Source organism: Cnephaeus nilssonii, assembly GCF_951640355.1.
Source record: "Cnephaeus nilssonii genome assembly, chromosome: 2".
In the NCBI taxonomy this organism is placed as follows: domain Eukaryota; kingdom Metazoa; phylum Chordata; class Mammalia; order Chiroptera; family Vespertilionidae; genus Cnephaeus; species Cnephaeus nilssonii.
In genome coordinates this window covers 33,564,606-33,586,903 of record NC_137073.1, presented here as the reverse complement: position 1 = coordinate 33,586,903, position 22,298 = coordinate 33,564,606, and the positions used below count along the sequence as shown (strand labels likewise).

The following is a 22,298-nucleotide window of genomic DNA, read 5'->3' as shown; positions in this document are numbered from 1 at the left end:
CTTGGGCCCCAGACTTATATAATTTGCAACTCAAAGCCTCTATTACAGTGGTTCTTAACCTTGGTTGCATATTGGGAATACCTTAAAAGATGCTGATGTCTAAGTCCCATAACCAGAGATTCTGATTTAAGAGCAGCTGTAAGGGACACAGGACGCTCATGCAAAGACAAGGTTCTGTTGGGCTAGGGCAGTGACTGTGGAGATGAATGCTTACAAGGCCAACTGGCCAGGCCTCTGTAACAGATACTATAAGGTAGTGGGGTGTGGGGAGGAGCCAGGAATGACTTTTTGCAGCTTACGCAAGTGTCTGAATGGTGGCACCTTTCCTGAGGTTTGAGGGGGAAGACTTGGGGTACAGTCTTAGGAATGATGAGTTCTGTTTTGACCCCTTCAAGGTTAAGGAAGCTGTGGAACATTCAGAGGGAGGGGTCATGGTGGCAGTTGGATATGTGGTTGTGTAGCTCCGGGGGCCCAGCAAGAGAGACACAGAGTAGGTCCTCAGGAGAGGGGTGGAGGGGATGGGATTGCCTGGGACTTGCCTTAGTGAGAGGGAAGCAGGCCAGGGAAAGGGACTGGTGGAGGAGGAGGCTCCCACAGCAGGAAGGCACTGTCAGGAAGGAGGAAGGAAAGCCTGCCAGGAATTCGGGATTCGAAAGGAGAGTGGTTGAAGAAGATGGTCTGAGGGCTGGGGGAAAGACAAGAGCACGCAAAGTGGTTGTTGGATTTGGCAATGAAGGAGTCAAGGGACTTCGGTGAAAGAATCAGTCCTGGGGTATGGCTGGGCTGGAAGGTGGGAGGAGGAGCCCAAAGGCGGGCAGCTGGGGGTAAGTGGGAGGGGAGAGGGAGAGCAAGACAACTCCTTCACCCGACGGTGGCATCTAGAGAAGGACACAGAGTCAAGGGGATGTCTTATGAGAATCTTCCTGGTGGGTTATGAGTGGGTGAAAAACAGCAGAGCACAAACTGCCAGGATTTTACCTTTCAAAGAGTCACTTCAAGTCGTGGCCTGGAGCAGCAAATAGCACTTTAAGTTTGTGTGCACCTGTCACTGCACAGTAAAGAGAAGTGTCTAAATGCAGAGATGTCAGTCTGAGTGGGCACCTCATTAAGCATGCAACCTGGGGCTAGTTAACCGCTCTGTGCCTCAAGTTTTCATCTGTGAAATGGGGATATTATAACTCTTATGTAGTGTTCTTTGTCAGGCACTGTTGTGCTTTATATATATTTACTCTTTTTAAAAATTGCTCTGAGGAAGATGTGTGTGTGTGTGTGTGTGTGTGTGTGTGTGTGTGTGTGTGTGTGAGAGAGAGAGAGAGAGAGAGAGAGAGGTAGAGAGAGGTAGAGATAGAGAAATTTGTTTTTCCAGTTATTTATGCATTCATTGGTTGATTCTTCTATGTGCCCTGACTGGGGATCGAACCTGCAACCTTGGTGTTTTGGGATGACACTCTAATCAACTGAGCTACCTGGTACTCGACCAGGGCTTATATTTACTCTCAAATCCTCACAACAGGCCTGTAGAGGTGGGTATGGTAGGAATTAACTGAGTAGGGATAAAGCCCTGAGAATAGCTTGGCATGTAGTAAACACTGGATAGGTATGCAGTTATTGTTATTGTTATTATTCTATATGAATGAGAAGGGCAAAGCCCACAAAAGACTGTGTTTATTTCCTGCAAATGCCTCCAGAAGTTCTGAGATGTGAGAGGATTCAAACTTGCCAGGCCTGAATGGTCAGCTCCATGAGAGGAGTACAGCAGTGAACAGAATCCCGAGAGCCACGACATCGCCTGCTTCACAGCAGGCCCTCAGGAATGTTTGTTCAATGGGTCAATGAAAGGATCAATGAAGTATTGGGGTCTTCTACCCCAACTCCCATCTGAAGTATCAGTTCCTTCTAAGACATCCCAGCCAAGTGGCCATCCGGTCTGCTTGCACATCTTGCACAGTGGGGACGGCACTGCTCTCTGCAGCAGCACGTCCTCCTTCTGGATGGTTCTGATGGATGGCCCTGTCACTCCCACTCCTGGATCCCAGCTCTGCCCTCTTCCACCTTGGAAAGTAGTGAGCCTCTATGAACCCTCTCCTGGCCATGGAGGGAGGATTTTCGAGATGAGTGTCATCTCCCGCCTGGATGACAGCAACAGCCTAAATCCGGCTGCCTTACTTTCACCATTGCCCCATGGTGGCCTATTCTCAACTTGGCACTCAGAGGAATCCCGTTCAGAAGAAGTTAATATCGAATCTTGTCCCGCCTCTAGTCATAGCCCTCCAGCAGTGGCTCTCCAGCTCAGAAGCCACCTCCCACTGCCAACCGACTCTCCATTCCAGAGCAAGATACGCTGACCATCCCTGACAGTTTGTTTTTATTGGTCAAGAATTCTCTACAAAACACACACACACACACACACACACACACACACACACACACACACACGATGCCTGCCTTGGTTTGGCCACCACCCGTGCTGGTGCTCTCCTGGGACCAGACCTTCTAGGCTTCATCCACACAGGGATGCTATCCTGCAGCACCCCCAGGTTACCAGTGAAGGAACAGAGAGAACCCCCTTTTCTGCTTCTCTGCTCAGAAACAGAGGCATGTGCTCTACCTGTTGGGGAGCAGGTGGGAGTGACAGAGGAATAGCATCTTCCCATTCTCTCCTTCAAGTTCCTTGAGTTGCCAGTTTAGGCCCCAAGTGTCACAGCTGCTAAGGCCTTGGGATCATCATCTGGTTGAACCTTCCTCACCCCCATTTTGCAGACTGGAAAATGGAGGTCTAAAGATGGAGTATGAGTCCCCTATGTCACAGTGTAGTCACTGGCACAGCAGACACTGGAACTCAGTGTTTTCTGACTTCCAGGAGGTGGGAAGAGGATAGGGGCCTGCTTAACTCTCAGGAAAGGGGACAACCAGGGCCTGGGTCAGGAAGGGAGTGCCCAGAAGCTGTGTCTGGAGCCCACGTCCAAGGAAAGTAGTCCTCAGGGCAGCTGAGTGAATGGCAGGGTCTGGTCAGCACTATAATGGTTTGCCCTCTGTGACTGCCCGTGTGGCTTGCTCAGGTATACAGCCTGGGTCCGTCAGGATACTGGTAGATGTGCTCAGCTGGCGGAGAGAGTTCAGGACAGCTGGGAAAAGAGAAAGATGCCTCTTGTGGTCAGGGCCCTACCCTTGGATGCTGAAGACAACGGGGTAGGGGGAGAGGCTGGTTGGCTAGACTATCTATAGTGTCTTGGAAGCTGGGGAACCATCCAGAAAGCATGGTGGGATGGCCAAAACCCTAGGCTATTTTGAAGGCAGGCTGCTCCTGGGGTCTGAGCAGAGTGGAATCCTCTGCCCTGAGGCCTGGACATCCCACTGGGCAGGTAGGTGGCTCACGTACTTGGCCGGAGAGCAGGCAGGGAGCAGTACTGGTCCAGCCAGGCCAACGAGGTCTGACGGAGGCTCTGCAAGCTTGCCGTGGACACCATCCCGTTGAAGGACTCAAACAGAGGTCGGATGAGGATGCTGAACTGGCCCAGGTCAAGGAATAGGCCTGTTGTCCAGCCAGTATCCTCACCCACTTCACATGTAGCCCTGACATCTGGCCCAAACCAGGGGAAAGGCCTGGTGACAGTGAAGCCTTGAACCCCAAGGACCCCCACTGCAGCCGCCCTCTCATCCTCCAAGGCCTGCCCAGCTAACTGCCTCAGCTCCGCCAAGGCCCTTCTTCTGGGCTGGACTATCCCACATTCCTAGGCTTCCCGCCCTGGCTCAGTCAAGAGCTTGATTAGGTAAGAGGGTAAGCAATTCCATGTCTTGCCTAGGGTCCAGCCCACTCATGACACTCAAGAGTTTAGATTCTCCTAAACTTCCCTTGGGACTTTCTGTAGGCAGGGCTATGGCCACCCCACCCAGGGGCTCCTCCCTCTGCTCCCAGCCCATCACTGGGCAATCCTGCTGGCCAAGATGCCAAGGCCTAGAAGGAGGGGTTGGAACTGGAGTCTCTTCCCCTGGAAGCAGCTCTGAGACCCTGCCTGCTGAGACCCTGTAAAGCTGAGCTTGCAGCCAGGCACAACCTGGTCTGGCTGCAGCATTCACCCAGCCACTGGCAAAGTGAGGATACTACCCAGAACTTCCAGTTGTGCAGTGTGCGGGCCCGGACATAGTCATCAAACATGTCTCGCATCTGGTCGAAACGCTGGTGTGTGATGGGCACCCCAGTGGCCGGCAGCTGTTGCTGGCATAGGCTGGGGGCATGGAGAGGGTCAGAGGTTGAGATTCAGGTAACTGGCTCCCCCTTGCCCCAGCACCTGCAGGTTTCTGCCTACTTAATGGCAGCATTGAGCTCCTCAATCTGGTCCCGTAGCTGCTGGGCCTCCTCCTGCAAGGCCGCCCGCTCCTGCTGCAGCATGGTGATGTACTCGGCCGTCTTCTGCAGTGTCGTTGCTTTGCTCACCTGTGGGCATCACCAGTGTGGGGTCAGGTGCTGGGACCCACTCAGGCACTGGGGAGGCGGGAGGAGGCAACCGGGTATCTTTAGGGTCCTGAGATTTGGTCTTATGTAGGGGGTTCATGAAGAGGGGGTACCAGCCTAGGTTGGGGGCTCACCTTGAGGCTGGGCTGGGTGTTCAGCGTGCTCACCAGCCCATGCAGGGTGTCAAATCCCAACTTGATATTGAAGCGCCGCTTCTGCTCCGCAGATATGTGTGTGATGCGCCGGTTTTCAGTCTTGGGTGTGGGGGCAAAAAGTGGGGTGAGCCTAGGAAGGAGTGTGGGAGGGCGTAGGGTAGCAAAGAGATCTTAGGGTGAGGGGATAGTGCCACCTTGTCTGGACGACCCCGGCTTAGAATGGGCTGAGGCGGAGAGACTCGGACACTCATAGTCCCTGGGCCCGGCATGGAGTTAAGCTCCCCAGACAGCCGCCGCTCACCACCTGTGGCAGAGACAGACAGACCCACAGACAGACCAACACAGGAAAGAAGGTCCCATTGACCTGTCCCTCTTGTCCTGGCCCCAGATATAATCCCCCCTTCTTCCTTCCCCTCCCTCCAACCCCTAGAGTCCTCCAATCCCTGCAACCCCTCTTTACCGCTGGGTGCTGGGGGTGACAGCCGCTCTACTTTGGGGACAACCAAGGGCCTGGGAGGGGCCAGTGTGGCCGGGCCCAGAGGTGGCCGGGGTGGTGTGGGGGCCGGAGTCGGGGGAAGGAAGGTGCAGGGGAATTCAGGGACCGTCTCCTGAAGAGAAGGGTGGAGAGTTGGGGTGAAGCTCTCAGGTAGAGAAGGATGGAGAGTTGGGGTGAAGCTCTGAGGCTCCCCTCCCCTCCCAGAGTCTGCCATCTTACCCGGAATTTTGGGGGCCGCAGGAGGGCGTTGGACACAAGAGGTGGCTCCAGGGCTTGCTCAGGCTTGGCTGTGTACAAGCAGACTGTGACGGTTCTCTCAGGGTTATCTCCTAAGACCCCATCCCTCCACTCCTAATAGCCCACACCCCTTTTGGGTTCAGGGTTCATGTCCTTAATTCCTCACCACCCTGTCCCCCCCAGCTGAGTCTGCCCCTTAACCTTTACCCTCTGAACCCATAGGCTCCCCGCTTCCACATTTGCTTTCCATCTCACACTCTGTCAACCCTGCCCCTTCTGTCTCACCTGCTGTGAGGAGCTGTGTGAGGCAGGAATTGTTGCCCCCAGCAATGGCAGGGGCCAAGGTCCGAGGGCTGGGCTTCCGCTCCCTAGGGGATGGGGTAGGGGGCTTGCCTCTGGGCTGCACACCTTGGGGCATTGTGAAGTGAGGCCCAAATGGGGGCTCTGGATACCCCGAGGATAGAAGGTCCATGGGGAAGTGGGTGGGGGCAGGGCCTGTGCCAGACTGTGGGGTAGGTGGGAAGGTTGTGGGAGCAGGCAGTGGGGACCCTCCTGACGCAGGAGGGACTGTTGGGAAGGAGAATCTGGGAGAGAAGAGAGGCTCTTCTTGCAGCACAGCAGGGGGTGGAGCCATGGGAGGGAAGAGGGGTAGGGGACAGGGCTCCAGGCCAGGCCCTTTGGCAGGGGCAGGGTATTGGAGGAGGGGTGGGGGTGTGGGACAGGGAGGGAGTTTAGGCTTGGGGTCTTCAGAAAGGTGGAAGTCAGAGCTCAGGAAGACACTGGAGTCCAGGGAGCCAGAGCAGCTTCTCCGAGCCTGGTTGGGGGGACAGACAGAGAGCAGGGGAGAAAGCTGGCCTTTATAGCCACCCAGGCAGCCTCCTGCCCTGGCTCTGGACTGGGCACTGGGAGAGATAAGAGAAATGATCCCTGCCCTTTAATCCACACAGCAGGGAAATTATAATCTAATGAGGGTAGGGAGTGGAACACATTTATGCATAAATTAGGCATGAGAAAGAGCATCAGTCTTCCTGACCTTTCATTCATTCACCAACTAATTTATGCATCCATTCTTCCATCCATCCATTCACCTACCTATTTATTCTCTCATCTATGAGCTAGTTCATCTTTTTACCAGCCCACCAGGTACTAACCTATTCACCAATCCATCCAACCATCTACGCTTCCTTCATTCATCCACCATACATTGACTAGCCACTTATCCACCTAGTAGCCCATTCATTGATCCACCAAACTATTCTTTCATCTATGAATTCCTCCATCCATCCAACCAACCACTCACCTACCTATATATACACCAACTCATTTAAGTATCTAGTCCCATCTGCAACCCATCTATCCATTCACCAACAGACCCATCCATCCATACACTCATTCATTCACTCACTTGCTCAATCATTGGGCAATCATTTACCTAGTGCTGTTCATGTGCTTGAACAGTGGTAGGTATGGAAGATGCAGTGGTGAGCAAAACACAGCTCTTCCAGCAAGGAGCTCACTGTCTATTCCAGGAGAGAGACCCCTCACTAATAACTACAACAGTGCCTGAAAAGTCTGATGATGGAGGGAAAGGCATCTAACCAAGCAGCAGGGAGACAACATCCGAATTGGGTCTGGGAGTTCTTGAGCCAAAATGGTAGTCACTGTTTCCTAGACACACATGTTCAGTTTTCGGCCTCCAGGCACTCGTTTGAGCTTCTCCTCCCATCTGACTTGCCCCTCTACTGGTCTCTTCTGTCCAAACCCGAACTGTACACTAAGGCCCCGAACTCCCCGCCCTCCTGGAAGCCTTCCACGGCAACCCGGCCCTTGGTGGTGCCTGCTCCATGCTCCTCCTGCCCTCAGCCTGACTCCCCCAGCCATCTTGTCAGTTCTGCTTCATGAGGAGCTTTCCTCTCCAGCTGAACGGCACCCTCCCAGGATCGTTCTCCCCTCCAGTCTCACCCAGTGGACCAAACAAGCACAGGACTGGGCCCTCAGAAAGTACCCAGAATACCTCCTGGACATGGGCAGGTGAGCTAGGTAGGGCGGGGTGGGGTGGGTTGAACTCACCTGCTGGTGGTTATGCCCTGAGAGGTGGGTCATGCCCGAGGAGGCGGGGGGCCCCTCTGAGCCCAGGATCCCACTGCTGAAAAGGGAGTCAGCCATGGGACTGAAGCTGGGGGGCTCCAGGAAGTTTGAAGGCGTGGCTGTCTGAGGGGGGCGGTAGTTGGTGAAGAAATCTGTAATTCAGACACACAGGGTGGCAGCAGTTAGGGCTAAGGCCGTGGCAGCTGGAAGCTGTGGGAGGAGAGCGGGCCTCGTGCCCTGTCCCCAGGCTGGGCTGGGACAGGGGGGAAGGGGGGGCTTCCACAGGAGATTGTGAAACTGGGAGAGTTTCTGTCTCACTCAGGGGAAGCAGCAACATAGGCCCGGGTGGGATGGGCCTGAGTGGGAGACAGCAGGGGACTGTGCAGGGTTGTGAGCAGGACCTCAGAAATAGCCCTCCAACAAAACACCACACTTGGCTCATGAGGCCCCCCTTTCCCATCCCCAGGGCTGGGCCTCCCTTTGACTGCTCCTGTTACCAGCCCTGCTGGGGAACTTGAAGTGGGGGAGGGTAATAGAGTATGTCAGGGAGGGGAAGGGGCGAGGTCCAAGGGAGGAGCCCCAGAGTGACTCAAGTTCAAGAGGTGAGTTAGGGGTAAGAGGGGTCAGGAGGTCAGTGTGTCTGGGACAAGGTTTGCTGGAAGGTCAACAAATGGGACCTCAATAGTAGAATCCAGGAGTGGGGTGAAGGAGCTAAGGGGGTGATAGCAGGGGTCAGAGGATGGGCTCAGAGAGGGGGCTGGAGTGAGGGGTTCTGGAAAGCCAGGAAGAACTGGGGGTGGGGGGCAGTCAGATTGTTTGAGGTGCGGATTGTGTAAGCCCCAGGCTATTCTGGTTTTGGGAAGCAGCTGCCTGTGGCCTAACCACATCCCGGGCATGGGTGCCGCCTGCCCACCCGCTCCCTTCCGGGCACCTTTCTCTGACCCTGGTCAGCTTTCAGTCTGCACCAGCTTTCAAGGCCTCCTTGTCTGGTCAGACCCGACCCCACTGACCTTGGGTGGGCCCCAGCCCCCCAGCCAAGGGAGCTAGTAAGGCCTCTCCCCCGAAGGCCCCCTTAAAGGAGACCCAGGAATGAGACAGAGAAGACCACACCAAACCTTGAGCCTGATGGGGGTCAAACCTGTGTGCACATCTCTTGTGACTCTGGGACTCACATGTGACAGGGCAGCTGGCTCCGCAAATCAGTGCATGGTCTCAGGCAGCATCTGTCTCCCTCCCTGTCTGTCCCACTGTCTGTAGCTGTAAGTCTGTGTGTACCTGCCCTGATGTAAGGTGCTTGGTGTGTGCATATCTGCCCTGTGCCCATGTCTCTGTGTGTGTGTGTGTGTGTGTGTGTGTGTGTGTGTGTGTGTTTTCTTGGCCACACAGTCATAAGAGATATTCTTACTGTCCTGCTGCCTCCTTTCAATGAACGACTGGGTGGCAGAGGGTGAGCAATCACTGGTCCTCCATTCTCCAGCCCCCAGGGCCCAAAGGTCTCCTCACTACACCCCTCGAAGCCTGGGCTCTAGAACCAGCCTTGTCCTGGGCCTGGGCCCAGGATGCTGAGGGCCACAGAGCAGCCCCTGCGCCATATGCTGTTGCTGTCTCCACAGGGCTTGGCAGGCCTCATGGAGCTGCGAGCCCAACTCATCACTGAGTCACCACCACCCCCTTATCTGAGATTGTGGGCCTGTCCCCACCCAGCCTCGAGAGAAGCTGCTTGCTAGCCCTAGCCACCCACTGAGTCCCTCCCTAGCCTCGGTTCCCTCCACTGACCTACCATCCTCTCTCTGAGCCCCTCTCTCATCCAAGCACCCTTTCCTTCTCTGAGCACCCCTCCCCAAGCCCCTTACCCTCACTGAACCCGCCCCTCACCAGCCCCCTCATGGGTTTCCTTTCCAGGGAGGAGCTCTTGGGGACAATCACAGCGGCAGCCACGGTAACACCAGTGCTCCTTGCCTTCCAAGCGCACAGAGCACTAGAGGGGGCCACATAGCCACCTTTTCTGCATGACATCCCTTACCATAGGCTACCCATACTTGCTCCCCCCCCCCCCCCCCTAGTAGCCACCCTAGGCTGAGAGAAGTCATTTCCTGGCACCAGGTTTTGCCCAGATCCCAGGGTGGGGGCAGTTGAGCTCCTACCTGTGGCAGGGGTCTGTGTGCCCAGACAGGGCGGCTGCCCTCCCAGGCTGGTCTGCTCCCAGGGCACTGCCATCAACACTTCTGCCCCCTCAGCCCCCACCCCTGTCCAGAGCTGAGGCAGGGGTGGGGGTGGTTCCTCATTCCCTAGTCCCCGCCCTATAGGCCTCCACCTCTTGACTGATAGGCCCGGGACCCTGTGGGGAAGGAGTGAAGGGGGTCACCGAAGCTAAGTCTTTATCCCAGGAGTGCCCTTTCTGCCCCCCTAGGCCTTGGCTGAGACCCGATGTCTACCTGATCACTAAATGGCTATGAAGGCCCCTAAATGTCTGAATATCAGGGGCAGTCTCCAGGATCTACAGCTAAGTGAAGAGAAGCAATGTGAGGAAGAGTCTATTGTGCGTGCTTATTTTATATAGACATGAGCATCTCTGGAAGGACATACTCTTGTGACCTGGTGGCCCTGGGGGTCAGGGAAACATACAACTTAAAAAAAAAATGCTTTACCAGATATAATTCCTGAAATTTTCTTCAAAATAACATAGGAGGAGAGAAGTGGGTGAGGTCTAGATAAAATAAGACTGACCAAGATTTGATAAATGTTGAAATCAGTGATAGTTACATGAGGATTTATTGAACTCTCTGTTCGTGTGTTTGAAATGTTCTTTAATAAATAGTTTTTTAATGAATTATGTAAATAAATAGATTCAAACAAATCACAGTCCCTCTCTCCCCTGAGAGAGTGCCAGCATCCACTGCTTTCCTGGCAGCTCCCAGAGTCTGAAGCTTCAATGACCCTGGTCCCCTGATCCCTACCGAGGTCTGGCCCTGCTCTCACCTAAGGCCACACCAGCTTCACCCCAAGGCCAGACAAAGGGACACCAGGAAAATCCCTCAGAAGTCACTCGGACCATCTGCCCTCCCAGAGGGGCATAGAACTGGCCTGAGGTCAACCTGGGGCTCTCCTGCTGACCCTGCCCTTCCACTCCAGGGGAGGGGCGTGCCCCACCTGAGGTCTCCATAAAGTCATCCAGGCTGGGCTGCAGAGGTGTCAGTTCCGGCTGGATCATGTCAGCATTGCCAACGTAGGCTGCAGGGGGCAGTGGTGATGTCAGGAGCAGCAGGAAGGGTGGAATGGGGACAGCTGTCCCCGGCCACCCTCCCTTGGCTGCCTGGATTCTCACAGGCCTCCTTTCCTGGGTACAGGCCCTCACCGTCCTCGGGGGGCAGCTGCAGGGATGTGGGGCTGGGCTGAGTCATGGTGAAGAGCGTGTCAGAGATGTCGGACAAAAAGCAATCGAGGTCCAGAAGCTGCCGCCCACCGGGTTCCTCCTCTGGCCCCCCCAGCAGCACAGGCACCACGCTGGAGAAGAGCTGCTCGCACCATCGCTCTGGTGGCTGCCATCCCCCTTCCACCTAGGGAGACAGAGCCGGCAGTAGCAGCCTGAGGGCTCCACTGCTCCTGCTCCTCCCTAGACTGGGGACACAGGGGTCTCCCACTTCCCCCAGCCCTTCCCTATCACCCCCTGCCTGGGGGATGAAGTCGTCAGCCAGCCAGACGGCCTCTCTTTGCACAGTCCTCACCTCTCCCTGGTGGACCCAGTTTACTGCCTGGAAGACTAGGGTCACCCCATCGGCCTCTAACAACTGCCCATAGGAGCTAGATCGGGAAGTAAGGGTACCGCCTCCTGCCTCCTATACTTGTTCCTGCCAGGGATCACAGGGTAGTTTTTAGGACCCTTTATTCCCCCATGCCTCCCCACCACTTGCTCAGTCAACCAGAGCCTTAGGGTCTTCCCACCACTGCTGCACGGTGAGAAGGGCTCAATGCATCAGCCAGAGGACAGAGGCCATGCCTTATGTTTAGGGTCTTCCCTCATGTTCCACCCTCACACCTCCCCCCTTCGCCACTGCCTTGCCCACCCAGAGGGACGCTGTAAATTCTCCGGGTCCAGGGAACACCCACCTGCTTTGGGGCCAGGAGGTCCCCTTCCCTGCTGGACTTTCGGAGCTGCAGGGACACACAGACGTGGACACTGGATTTCTTGCCCCTCCTCCATCACTCCCAGCCAAGGCCTCCTCTACTCAGAAGCTCCACCAAATCAAAGGGACCCCCACTTCCCTTCAGGAGCTCCTCCTCCCGGGGAAGTAAGGAGACTGCGAGAAGATCCTATGGCCACACGGTGGCGCTGTCAGCCTGGGCCTTAACGGAGGGCGGGGGCTCCTCCTTGGGCTCTTCCAAGAGCAGCAGTGGCCAGCACCGGCAGGGGAAAAGTCTGGCGCTTCCCCCGGGGTCCCCACTGACCCGTTTCTTGTAGTAGATGCGCCACTTGTGGTACTCGCGCATCACCACCTCGATGCGCCGCTTCCAGTAATTTCCTTCCAGGACAACAGCCTGGGGAAGACCGGGAGGGGGCTCAGAGCGAGGGGTAGCACTGATTTCACCCCTCACCCAATCCCCTTCTGCCGACCCCTCCCGCCCAGTGCGGGGAGGGATCCGAGGGAGGGGCCGGGTTTGGTGAGGAGGCCGGTGGGCGGTGGTCCCCTTCGTCTCACCTACCTCCGGTTTCCGATGCGCGTCAGCCTCAGGCCCCTGCAGGGGGGTCACAAAGCCACAAACGGGGCTCTTCCTCCTCTCCACATCTAAAGAAGGGGGCCAGGTCAGGGGTGCTCAGCTCCCTTATCTTTCACCCCCAGAGGACTGGGACTCAGGTGCCACCCTTAGGAATGCTGCCTGGCCTTCGATGTTCAGATTCAGTGTCACCTCCTCTAGGGAGCCTTCTTGCCTTCTTCTCTAGCACGACCTCATCTCCCTCTTCTGTGCAACCCTCTGAAACTAACCCAACCCAGTAGGTGTGAAAGCAATGCTTGTTGAATGGGATTGGGGCCACAGGGAGTGAGCTGCCTCTAGAACATCCTGGTCAGATTGGCCTCTAGAACATCCTGGTCAGATTGGCAGGCCAAGGGCCCCAAGCCCTTGGCCCTTGCCTCAGGCTCCTTGGCACTGCCCAATGTGATCTCAGAGAACCACCCCTTGTCCACTTCAGGCCACCTACCCAAGCCCCCTTTTCACCTCCTCCACTCCCTTCCCTGTCTCCAGTGCTGATCTCTCTCCATGCCCTTTTCTTTTTGCCTCTAAACACATTCCAGGTTCTCCTTTACCTCCCAAACTTTTCCTTCCCTAAGGTACCCAACAAGCTAACCCTTTTGCTTTCCCCTTCACCCCTTTGCTTTCCTTCAAACTCTAGAACAAGCATGTCACTTGCCACCTCCACTTCTGTACCTCCCAGTCCCATCTTCACCTCTGTTCTCAGCATCTGCCCCCAAGGCCACCTCCCAACCACGCTCATCCTGCCCCTTTCCAGCTTCAGACCCATTCCCCAGTTGCTAGGGACCCTACACTAGGATGTCCCAAAATGTGTCACTCTCAGATGTCTGGGACATTCCCTCTCCAGCCCGTGCCTCCTCTGGACTGCCAGCACTGACTGCCAGTTCCTGTTTAATCCGTGGACTAGCCATCTCAATCCCGAGGATGTGTGACATTTATTCCAGGGTCCCCTCCCCGCTTCCCTCTCACGGTAACCCGCTGGTCTGTTGTCATTTCTCACCCAGACCTCTCTGACTCCAGTCTCACACTCTCTAGTCCACTTCCTGCTGCGGCCAGGCCAATTCTTCCTAAAGCGCAGTTCAGGCCTGAACCCCTCCAGGGCTCCCTAAACCTCCATGATGAAGTCCACACCCCTGAGTGGCTTCCAAGCCCTCCAGGTCTAGTTCCACTGCTTTTCCTGCCTTCCTGTCTCCTTAATGCCCCACCTGGAAGCCAAGCAGCTCCTGCCCACACAGACTACCCTCTGGTTTTATTCTACACGGAAAGCCCCTCCCGTGATTGCCCAGAGCAGCTCCTCTTCCAGAAAACCTCCCCTCCTCTGAACCACCCTGGTGATGCCTGCCTCCATCTTCACCTGCCTCAGCCATTTCTCTGCATGCTGGCCTCCCCGCTGGGAGTGCAAGCAGGAGTTGTGCCCTTTAGCCCAGAATCCCTGCGTCTGACACAGAGGTTGGCACACAGAAGGACTTCGAAACCCTGAGCAGTGACTTTTTCTAATATTCTCGACACAAAGGACTTCAGGGGTGCCCGTGGGGGCCCATCCTGCCGAAGCCCTGAGTGAAGTTCCTCTGGGACAATTGACACAGAGGAGCGGGATCACCTGAACATGACATTTCTTGGGACCGTCAACAAAGTTCTGACTTAAAGGACATCCTCCAATATGATCCCTATGAGATTGAGGAGGATTGCGGAGCCTGCTTGGACAGAAGACAAAAGGAAAGCCCTTAGGTATGTGGACTTCACGGGTATAAGGGTCTCAAAAAGCACCTGTTCCTGGCTTTCCAGATGAGGAAATGAGCAGTAGAAAAGAGTAAGTTTGCCCAGGGCCCCCAGGGAGTCAGGGCTGAGCAGGCCCGGTCTACTCTCTCCTCCCCCACCCAGGGACACTGTGCTCTGGACAAAAGGGCAGTGACCTGGAGGTGGGGCAGGCTTTATTTAACAATGAGAAATTCATCCATTCATGCAGCAACCTAGCCCCTGCACCTATGCTGGGATACTAGCTGGGTCAGAATCCAGGGATGACTCAGGGTGCTCACAGCTTGGTGGTCGAGATGAGGAAAGCACACACATAGCATGAGCTAATGCCAGGTGGAGATTCTGCCCATGAAAGGGGCACAGTGCTCTGGGAGTTCAGAGGAAACCGAGATGAGTTTGGGGAAAAGAAGGGGTTCTGGAGGCCAGGAGCCTGCAGAGGGGTGTGGCAGGTGCCTGGGGGATGAGCCAGGCAGCCCTCCAGCAGTCATTCCCCGTCTCTGTTTTCTGAAGCCCACCTCCAAGTCTTTGGTGCTCAGGGAGGAGGAGGAGCCCTGACATTTGTTCTCTGCCTGTCTATGCTCTTGCTGTTATCACAACAATAGAGATAGACCCCAGGGTTTGCGCTCAGGGAGCCCTTGTGTGTGACTGCCTGGTGCTGAGATGTGATCACATTGAAAACTCACAGCAGACCTCAGCAGTAAGACCTATTATCACGCCTACCTTATAGATGAGCAAGCTTCGGTTAGGGGAGGCTGGGGACTTTGCAAAGTTCACATAGCAGGGCATACTAGAACTTGACTCAAACCCACCTTTGTATGACTCAGAACTTGGGGTCCTTCTAACAACTTGTACAACAGCTGGAGACCACAGTCTGTCTGGGTGAGGACCCCGGGTTTGCACCCCATCCAGCTTTGTAGAAAAGGGGAGACAGACAGTGATACTGATTCCCCTGGTCTATCAGCTCCCTGGTTTGGTCAGGCCCATTCTCAGGTGAGGACTGGAAGCCAGTCAGCAGGATTCAATAAAAGGAGCACTGGGCTCGGAGTTGGAGAGCGACGGACTTCCCAGCTACAGCTCTGCTCCTTTTATGCTCCGTGGCCCTGAACAAGTCACTTGCATTTTGGGCCTCACGTGCTCATGTATAAAATGGGGGTAATAATACCTATCTCTCAGGGATGCTAGGAAACCTCAAATAGGATGATTTAGGAAAGTGCTGGGCACACAGATGAATAATAACCCAAAACACACCCTCTCTCTATTTAGGTGGAATCTCGTGGGGCCAGTACAGAGAATACTGGTTCCTCCTGGGCTGTGTGTTCCCAGCTCAGCACAGCCTTTGGTCCTGCAGCAGGACCTAACTAAGCTGGACAAGGTCCCAACACGGGGCCAACTAGTCTGATATTTCTCAGCCTCTGCTGTCCTGCCAGGGGGAAGGAGAAGAGGTCTTGTATCCCTAAATGAATGACTATGATCTCAAGGGTACCTCAGTTTCAACCATCATTTACTGAGCACTTTGTGCCAGGCTTGTTCATACCCGTTATCCCCACACCAACCATGAAAAGTAGGGCTATTGGCCTCATTTTATAAATGAGGAAATGGGTTCAGAGAGCTTAGACAACTTGCCTGCAGTCACACAGCCAGCAAGTGACAGGAACAGGGTGGGAAACCAGCTCTGAGTAACTCTGGAGTCCTTCGACTCTACCACGTGGCCTCTCTGGGTCCTATCCCCCCAAATCTCCATGGGGTCACTTGGTGGGAGCTCAGTAAGGACTTTAATGAAAGGCTGGAAGAGACCCATGCAGGAGGCTTTGCAAAGTGATGGAATTGGCCCAGACAGTGTCTGACACTTCTTTCTAACCTGGCATTTGAAGCACCTGACTACACTACTGGGATGCAGAATGAGTCTTGAACGGTTTCCCAAATCTCAGGCCAACTTAGGACTTCCAAGGGGTGACTTCTGTTGTGCCCAACTCTGCAATGGAGAGCACTCTTAGGGTGCCAGGGTCACTCCCCAAGACTCTCTGGGGGTCAGAAGCTGTTCAGGGGTGCTTGTGCTGATACTCCCAAAACACTCTGTTGGTGCAAGCTGGGATTCCCGGGTAGCCATTTCCCACCCCCCACCCGCTCCCACAGCCCTTGGGCTGGGAAGGCCCATGGTACCCACTCACACTGGATATACCAGGCTCTCCAGATGGCGTTGTTGAGGCGGATCTTGTCTCGGCAGAGCAGCTTGAGACCTTTGAAATTCTTCCACTTGGGAGACACCAGCTTACCACTGTCAAGAGGAAAAGGGCTGGGTTAGGGCTGAGGGTGGGGAAAGGGCCTTCTGCAGAGGCTGGCTGTACACAAGCACTAGGCACTCACCTATGGTGGGCAACCTGAGGGACCCTCTCAAACCCTGCCCCTCACTGTAACCTGCCTGAAATTCCTACCTTGAAAGTCAGGCTTTAAAGTACCCTCTCAGCCCTAGCCGGTTTGGATCAGAGGATAGAGCATAGGCCCACGGACTGAAGGGTCCCAGGTTCAATGCTGGTCAAGGGCACATACCTGGATCCCTGGCCCTGGGGTGTGTGAGGGAGGCAACCGATTGATGTGTCTCTCTCACATCAATGTTTCTCTGTTTCTCCCCCTCCTTTCCACTCTAAAAATCAATGGAAAAATATCCCCAGGTGAAGATTAACAAAAAAAGTAATAAAATACCCTCCCAGGTCCCCACTAGGGGACCTGGTGTTCTTTGTGAGATCTGCTTGTTAATCTACTACCAGAACCAGAGCCAGGACTGGAGCCTGTTTATCAGCTTAATCTTCATAATACTACCCAGTGGCCTTACAAGCAACTGTCTTGTAGGCCAGCTAGATACAGTTGTTACTGAAGGAAACTGAGGATCAGGAAGGAAGAGGGACATACCCAAGATCACGTGGCAGAGACTCACCCAGGCCTGTGGCTTTTTTTTTCCAGTCTTGCTGGCTCCCTAGGTCAAGAGGATGGGTAAGGTTTGTCTGGCAAGGAGAGGAAGCCTCTTCACCAGAGGTGGCCTCCAAGCAGCCAGCCAACTGCCTTTTCATTGCCCTTCTGGTATCTGCCCAGCCCCAAATCCTAGAATGGCAATCTGGACTGAGCTGGAAGGTATGCCCCTTCTCAGGGGTGTGCCTAAGACAATACCATTCAGATCCAAAGGAAGGCATCTAGGATGATGGAGTGGTGAGCAGCGGGGAGGCAGCATCCTGACCCTAAACCGAACCCTAGCAGTCAATTAAATTCATGAGATGAAAAGGCTCTACACAGATGAGGAGCTTGCCTCTCAGGGTCCTCTGGGCACAGGCCAAGTTTGCCACCTCCAGGGAGCTGACCTAGGAGGTCAAGATGTTCAGGGTCTTAGACCCCTGCTCGTCCCTGCCTCCTCATGGTCCACAAGCCAGGGTTGTATACCAGTCCTTTCTGGCCCACCTTATCCAACCCTTTTTCACATAGAAGGCTGAGGCCTCAAGGCTTAGTCTTAGTCTTTCAGAACACCAGGCCTGCTCTGTCGAGGGGCCTCGCTCTAATCCAGGGGGTCAGGGACAGGTAGGTGGCAGTCTGACTCCTATAACCCCTTGGGTGCACAGGTCGCTGGGTCTCCTCTCCTCTTTGGTCTCCAAGCTCCTGTGTTTGCTTTGGAATAGGGAGAGCGGTGGACTGCCACCCTAGGGCACATCAGGCCTCATTACCCAAATAGAGTACATAACCCAAGCGCACAGGCCCGCTGGCTGGCCCCCTCCCTCCTAAGTTAGACAAACACCATCTGTCTGGAGAAATGGGACAGTACTCAGACACATCTTGGGCCAGCTTCTTTTGTGGCACCTGGGGGGCTGTGGGGGGCCTCCTGAGTTTATTGCCCCTGCCTGTATCCCAGCAACCTCCCAGCCCACTCTGGTCACCCAGTGCCCCACCTCCGGCCCGCCTGCCTTTCCTCTTTCTGAGGTTATAGTGTTGTGGCCAGGTACGACGAGAGGAGGTGAGACAGTGACAAAATCTAAGCCCAGGAGGAAAGTCTGTGCTGAACTTGTTGGCTCCGGGGTGGGGGGTCGGGGGCAACCTGGAGCAAAAAGCCGGAAGCCAGGGTTCAAGGACTTCTTATGACCAGAAGAAAATCTGGAAATCTTGGGGATGGGGAACAGAACTCCTAGTTCAGTTCCCCCTCCTCCCACACATGGTCTCCCAGACAGGGTCCTGCTTGCTCCCCCATTTCCCGGAGGCCATGCTTTCCATGGCTCTGACCATGAACAAAGTGTATGCTTGGGACTTCCAGAACCTGCCTCCCTGGAGTTTCCACCCAAAGAACCATGGAACATGGGGTTCCTCCTAGAAAAGTCCTTTCTCCGCCCACCCTGCCCTTCTGAGGGTGAAAGCTAGCCAGGCTTCCACGGGCTCTCCTCCGGGTCAAGCTGGCCAGTTCCTCCCAACCCCTCTGGACCCATTGCCTTGCTGTCCCTTCCCATCCACTCACTCTCTTGGGACACCAGAGACTTTAGGGCCTAGAGATTGCTTCCCCAATTCTCTCCCTCCAGGGAGCCCCAATAATTAGGGGTCTAAAGGGCTAAAACACAATCCCAATCGGAGCCTCAGTTTTTCTCTCTACCCAATGGGGGAACCCAAAGGCTCCACTTCCATCCCCGGAGCATAAGGCCAACCAGGGCAGCCTGCGGGAGTGAGTCTTCTGGTTGTTTAGGGGGGAAGCACAGCTCTCTCCACCCCAGCTGCCCCTGACTGGAGTCACACCAGCTTCCAGTCAGCCTCTCAGTGGGGGCAGTTCTTGGAATGTGCTCTGCTCCCTACCTTTTTTTTTTTTCTGCTCCCTACCTTGCCACCTCCTCTGAACCTCCCCTTTTGGTCACCCATGGTCTGGGGTTAGGGGTGGGTGCTAGCCAGCCCAGATAGAGAGGTGTGTGTAATATAACCTGGGAAGCTGAAGTTAAGAATGGGTGAGAAATGGGGGGAGGGGGGGGGCCTGAGGGAGCCTGGGGAGGAGGGGTGCCCGCACCTGGTGTACTAGGACCTTAGATGGCCTGCTCAGGCGGTGTGTGATATGAGGGTGGGGGTGGGGGGTTGGGGGGAGGGATGGGAATTTGAACTTTCCACATTGGTCTGGCGCCTGAGACGGTCAGGTTGCAACATGACCCGGGCCCGGGGCCAGAGCTTGAGGGCCAAGGTTACAACGCCTCCAGCCAATGGGGTCGCGGCTGCGAGGCAGCTGTTGGGAGTGGGCAACACTCCCCCGCAGTTCCCACCCCAGCTCCGGCTCCGGGTCAGAGCAGCCAGTGCCGATCAGTAGACAACAGTTCTCTGAAGGGGAGGAGTGTCTCGGAGGAAGCGGAATCTTTGCAGAGAAAAGATCAAAGCCGGCCGACCCCCCCGCCCCTCCTTTATCCCGTACGGTTTTCGGTTGATAATTTATCCTGGCCTCTCAGCTCCCGGGAACTTTGCTCCAGGGCACTGGGCCAGGACCCGGGTTCGCGCCCTCCCCTGGGACACAGGCTTGGAGTTGGAGCTGGGCGGCCGGCGCGCTCCGAAAAGCGCCAAGCGGGGATCCTAGGCAGGACTAGGCGCTCAGCCTCTCAGAGACCGGGTAGGCGAGCCCAGGCCTCCCGGCGACAGCCCCTCCGGCTCGCAGCACCCCCTGCCCGGCGACAGCGGGGCACCTTTGCGAGCTGCGCTCCCCTTGGGTCCGCCTGGGACACCCTCTCCAGCCACCCTCGACCCGGCAGATCAAAAACAGGTGCCCCAGCAACTAGGGTGGGGGCTGTGCAGGATGAGAGACTGGGTTTCAATCGACAATTGGCTATGAATTGGGACAACCACGGACGCCAGGCGTCCGGCGAGGGCGCAGGAACGGAGTGGGTGTGGGCCGGGGCTGCCGGGGAGGGCGCGGAAGGCTGCAGGTGGCCGCGTGGAGTGGCCCCCGGGTGGAGGGTGGGAGTGGCAGGATGGCCTAGGATCCCAGGAGCGCGAGGGATTCTCTGGCATTTCTTTGGGGGCAGAGGAGTGGGGATGGGGCGGGGGGCCGCGGTGGGCCGACGGAGGTGGAGGTCTGCGCCCGGGGCAGAGCGATGGGCGTGAGGATGGGAGCCGGAAGGCCCGCAGGCCCGATGGAGATCAGCAGGTTGGGCCGGGGTCAGAGGACGCGCGGGGGTCGGGGGGAGAGGGTGTCCAGGATGTGGCCGGAGTCTCCGAGAGCAGTCGGGGACCAGGGCTCGGGACCGGGTCGGGTGTCCGGGGCCTCGGCGTGCGGTCCCGCCTGGAGGGCCGAGGCCGTCGGGTCCCGGAGCCGCCCTCACCTGTAGGCCAGGCTCATGCACTCGAAGAGGCGGGTGAGTGTGGGGTCGATGCTGCGCGGCCCGAAGTCGGCGAGCCCCACGGGCCCCTCCTGGTCCCGCCGCCGGGTCAGCGAGTCGCTGTGCGGCGACGACACCATGAAGTGACCGCTGTGGATGACCTGCGAGCGGAGCCGCCCGCCCGCGCTGCGGCGGGCGCTCGGGTCCTCCGAGTCTGTGTCTGAGTCCGAGTCCGCGCTGGGGACAACCCGTGGGCCCTGCAAACCCGCGGCCAGACCTGCCAGCGCCCGGGCCGTGGCCATGGCGGCGGTCGCCTCGCCCGGGCTCGCTGGAGCCGCCGGCAGGGCTGCGGGGCCAGGCGGCCCTCATTAGCATCGCCCTGCCCCCGGGTCCCCGTAGGTCGCTCCGCGGGGCGGGGCCGCAGGGCTCCCCGCGCCAGAGCGGACCGACCGGGCGGGGCTTCAATGAATGTAAAACACCACGTAGGTGAGGGCTGCGGAGCTCCTGAGTCCACAGTTTGGAACCGGAGGAGGTCCCTGTCTTCCCAAACGCCTTTCCTTCTGCGGTGACCATGTGGAGTCTTGGCAGAACCGCCCCTACTGCACCCAAAATGGGTTTCCGGATTTGATTATCAGTCATGCACTCCTGACCCTGAAAGCACCTCAGCGCCTGGGGTTCCAGCTTCTAGGGACGGCTTCCCATGAAGCCCCCCCCCCCCCCCCCGCACCTAATGACAACCCCCTGACCTCTGACTCCCAGCTCACATTCACCTCCTCTCAGTCATCCACACAGCTGGACGCACCCACCTCTCAGAAGGCTTGTGTGGCCTGGTCCACTGGAAGGTCTCAGGACCCCCAGTTGCCATTATGGTCATCACTGCACCTGCCCAGAGCCCCGGAGGGTTACCTGAATGTGAATCCCGCGAGGCCAGGCAGGGTCAGTCCCAGTGGTGATGGGTGATGGCTGGCATGGTGGAGCCTTGTCTCCCTCCCCTGGATATCCCCCAGGCAGGCCATCTCCTCCCACCCACCCTGAGGTCCAGCTTATGTTCCTGTTCCTGAAGTTCCTCCTCTCACCCTGAGGACCTAAACCGGGGTGTTTGGTCTGAGGCATTCACACCTGTCACCCCTCTGGCACCTTTAACAATCCTTAGAGGTGGGGTTCTTGCTTCACTTTCATAGGGCACCAGAGTCCACAGGAGTGGAAAAATCCCCAAGTACTTGCAGAGGAACAGCAACACAGCCTGGCCTAAAAGAATTCCCGACTTCCCACCGAGGGCCATCCCTGGTGGGGGGCAGGGGTGGGCTGGAGGCAAATGCTAACCCGCTTTGGTTTTGACAAATATGTGGCTTACATGTGGTCACATAAATAAGGTGGCTTCTTCCATGGCAGGGTCCCAAAGCTCCCACAATCAAATGACAGTGCCCCTGGCCCGGCTGAAATTGTTACTGAAAGCTGCTCACAAACCAGCCCTTCCACCCACCTAAGTCCCTTGGCTGGGTACCCTCTGTCCCTGTCCCTGCCAAACAGTCACCTCATGTCCCCAGGAGCCCCAGCTGCTCTCCTCCGCTGGTTGCCTGCTGTTCCCTGTGGGAGGTGCATACTCCCTGCACATCCCTATCACATTCTGGGGGCCTCAGGCACCAACCTCAGCCTGCCTCCGCTGGGGAGAGAGCCATCCCTCAGAGGCCCTTTTGGGATCCTTGGCACAGAGACCAACAGGGTCATCACTTATGTTTTATGCGCCTCTCTGGCTTCTTCCCTGACCAGTGGGCCATGAGGCAGGACTGTGTCCCAGGGTCTCTGAACCCCCACCCTGGGTACCCAGGGACTTGGGGAATGCTTGGAGCAGGCCATGATGCTAAGAGGAGCTGGTGGCCACTGTGGGAGGTCAGGGGTAGGAAGCAGGGCCCCTTGGAATCTTCTAGCTTCAGGGGCTCTGGCTTAAGCAGAGACCTGAAATGATCCTTACTCTACCCATAATTTTATGAATGAACCTGGGGGCAAATGTCTGTCTTATTCAAGGCTGCTCAAAGACCGGCTCTTCCATCCAC

At 56.4% G+C, this 22,298-nt stretch overlaps 1 protein-coding gene across 1 annotated transcript; it reads right to left on the bottom strand.

Moving 5' to 3' along the window:
* Positions 1–1,780: 1,780 nt before the first annotated feature.
* MLXIPL (MLX interacting protein like) lies at positions 1,781–20,546 on the bottom strand (the record flags this gene model as incomplete). Its single annotated transcript, XM_079799893.1, has 17 exons — positions 1,781–3,125; positions 3,380–3,509; positions 4,103–4,226; positions 4,308–4,435; positions 4,588–4,707; positions 4,803–4,912; positions 5,069–5,216; positions 5,324–5,391; positions 5,627–6,155; positions 7,412–7,581; positions 10,580–10,660; positions 10,785–10,986; positions 11,537–11,581; positions 11,876–11,965; positions 12,131–12,213; positions 16,102–16,208; positions 20,248–20,546. The coding sequence occupies 17 exons, from the start codon at positions 20,544–20,546 to the stop codon at positions 3,016–3,018; spliced, it is 2,544 nt and encodes an 847-aa protein (XP_079656019.1). The 3' UTR covers positions 1,781–3,015.
* Between the last annotated feature and the right edge of the window lie 1,752 nt (positions 20,547–22,298).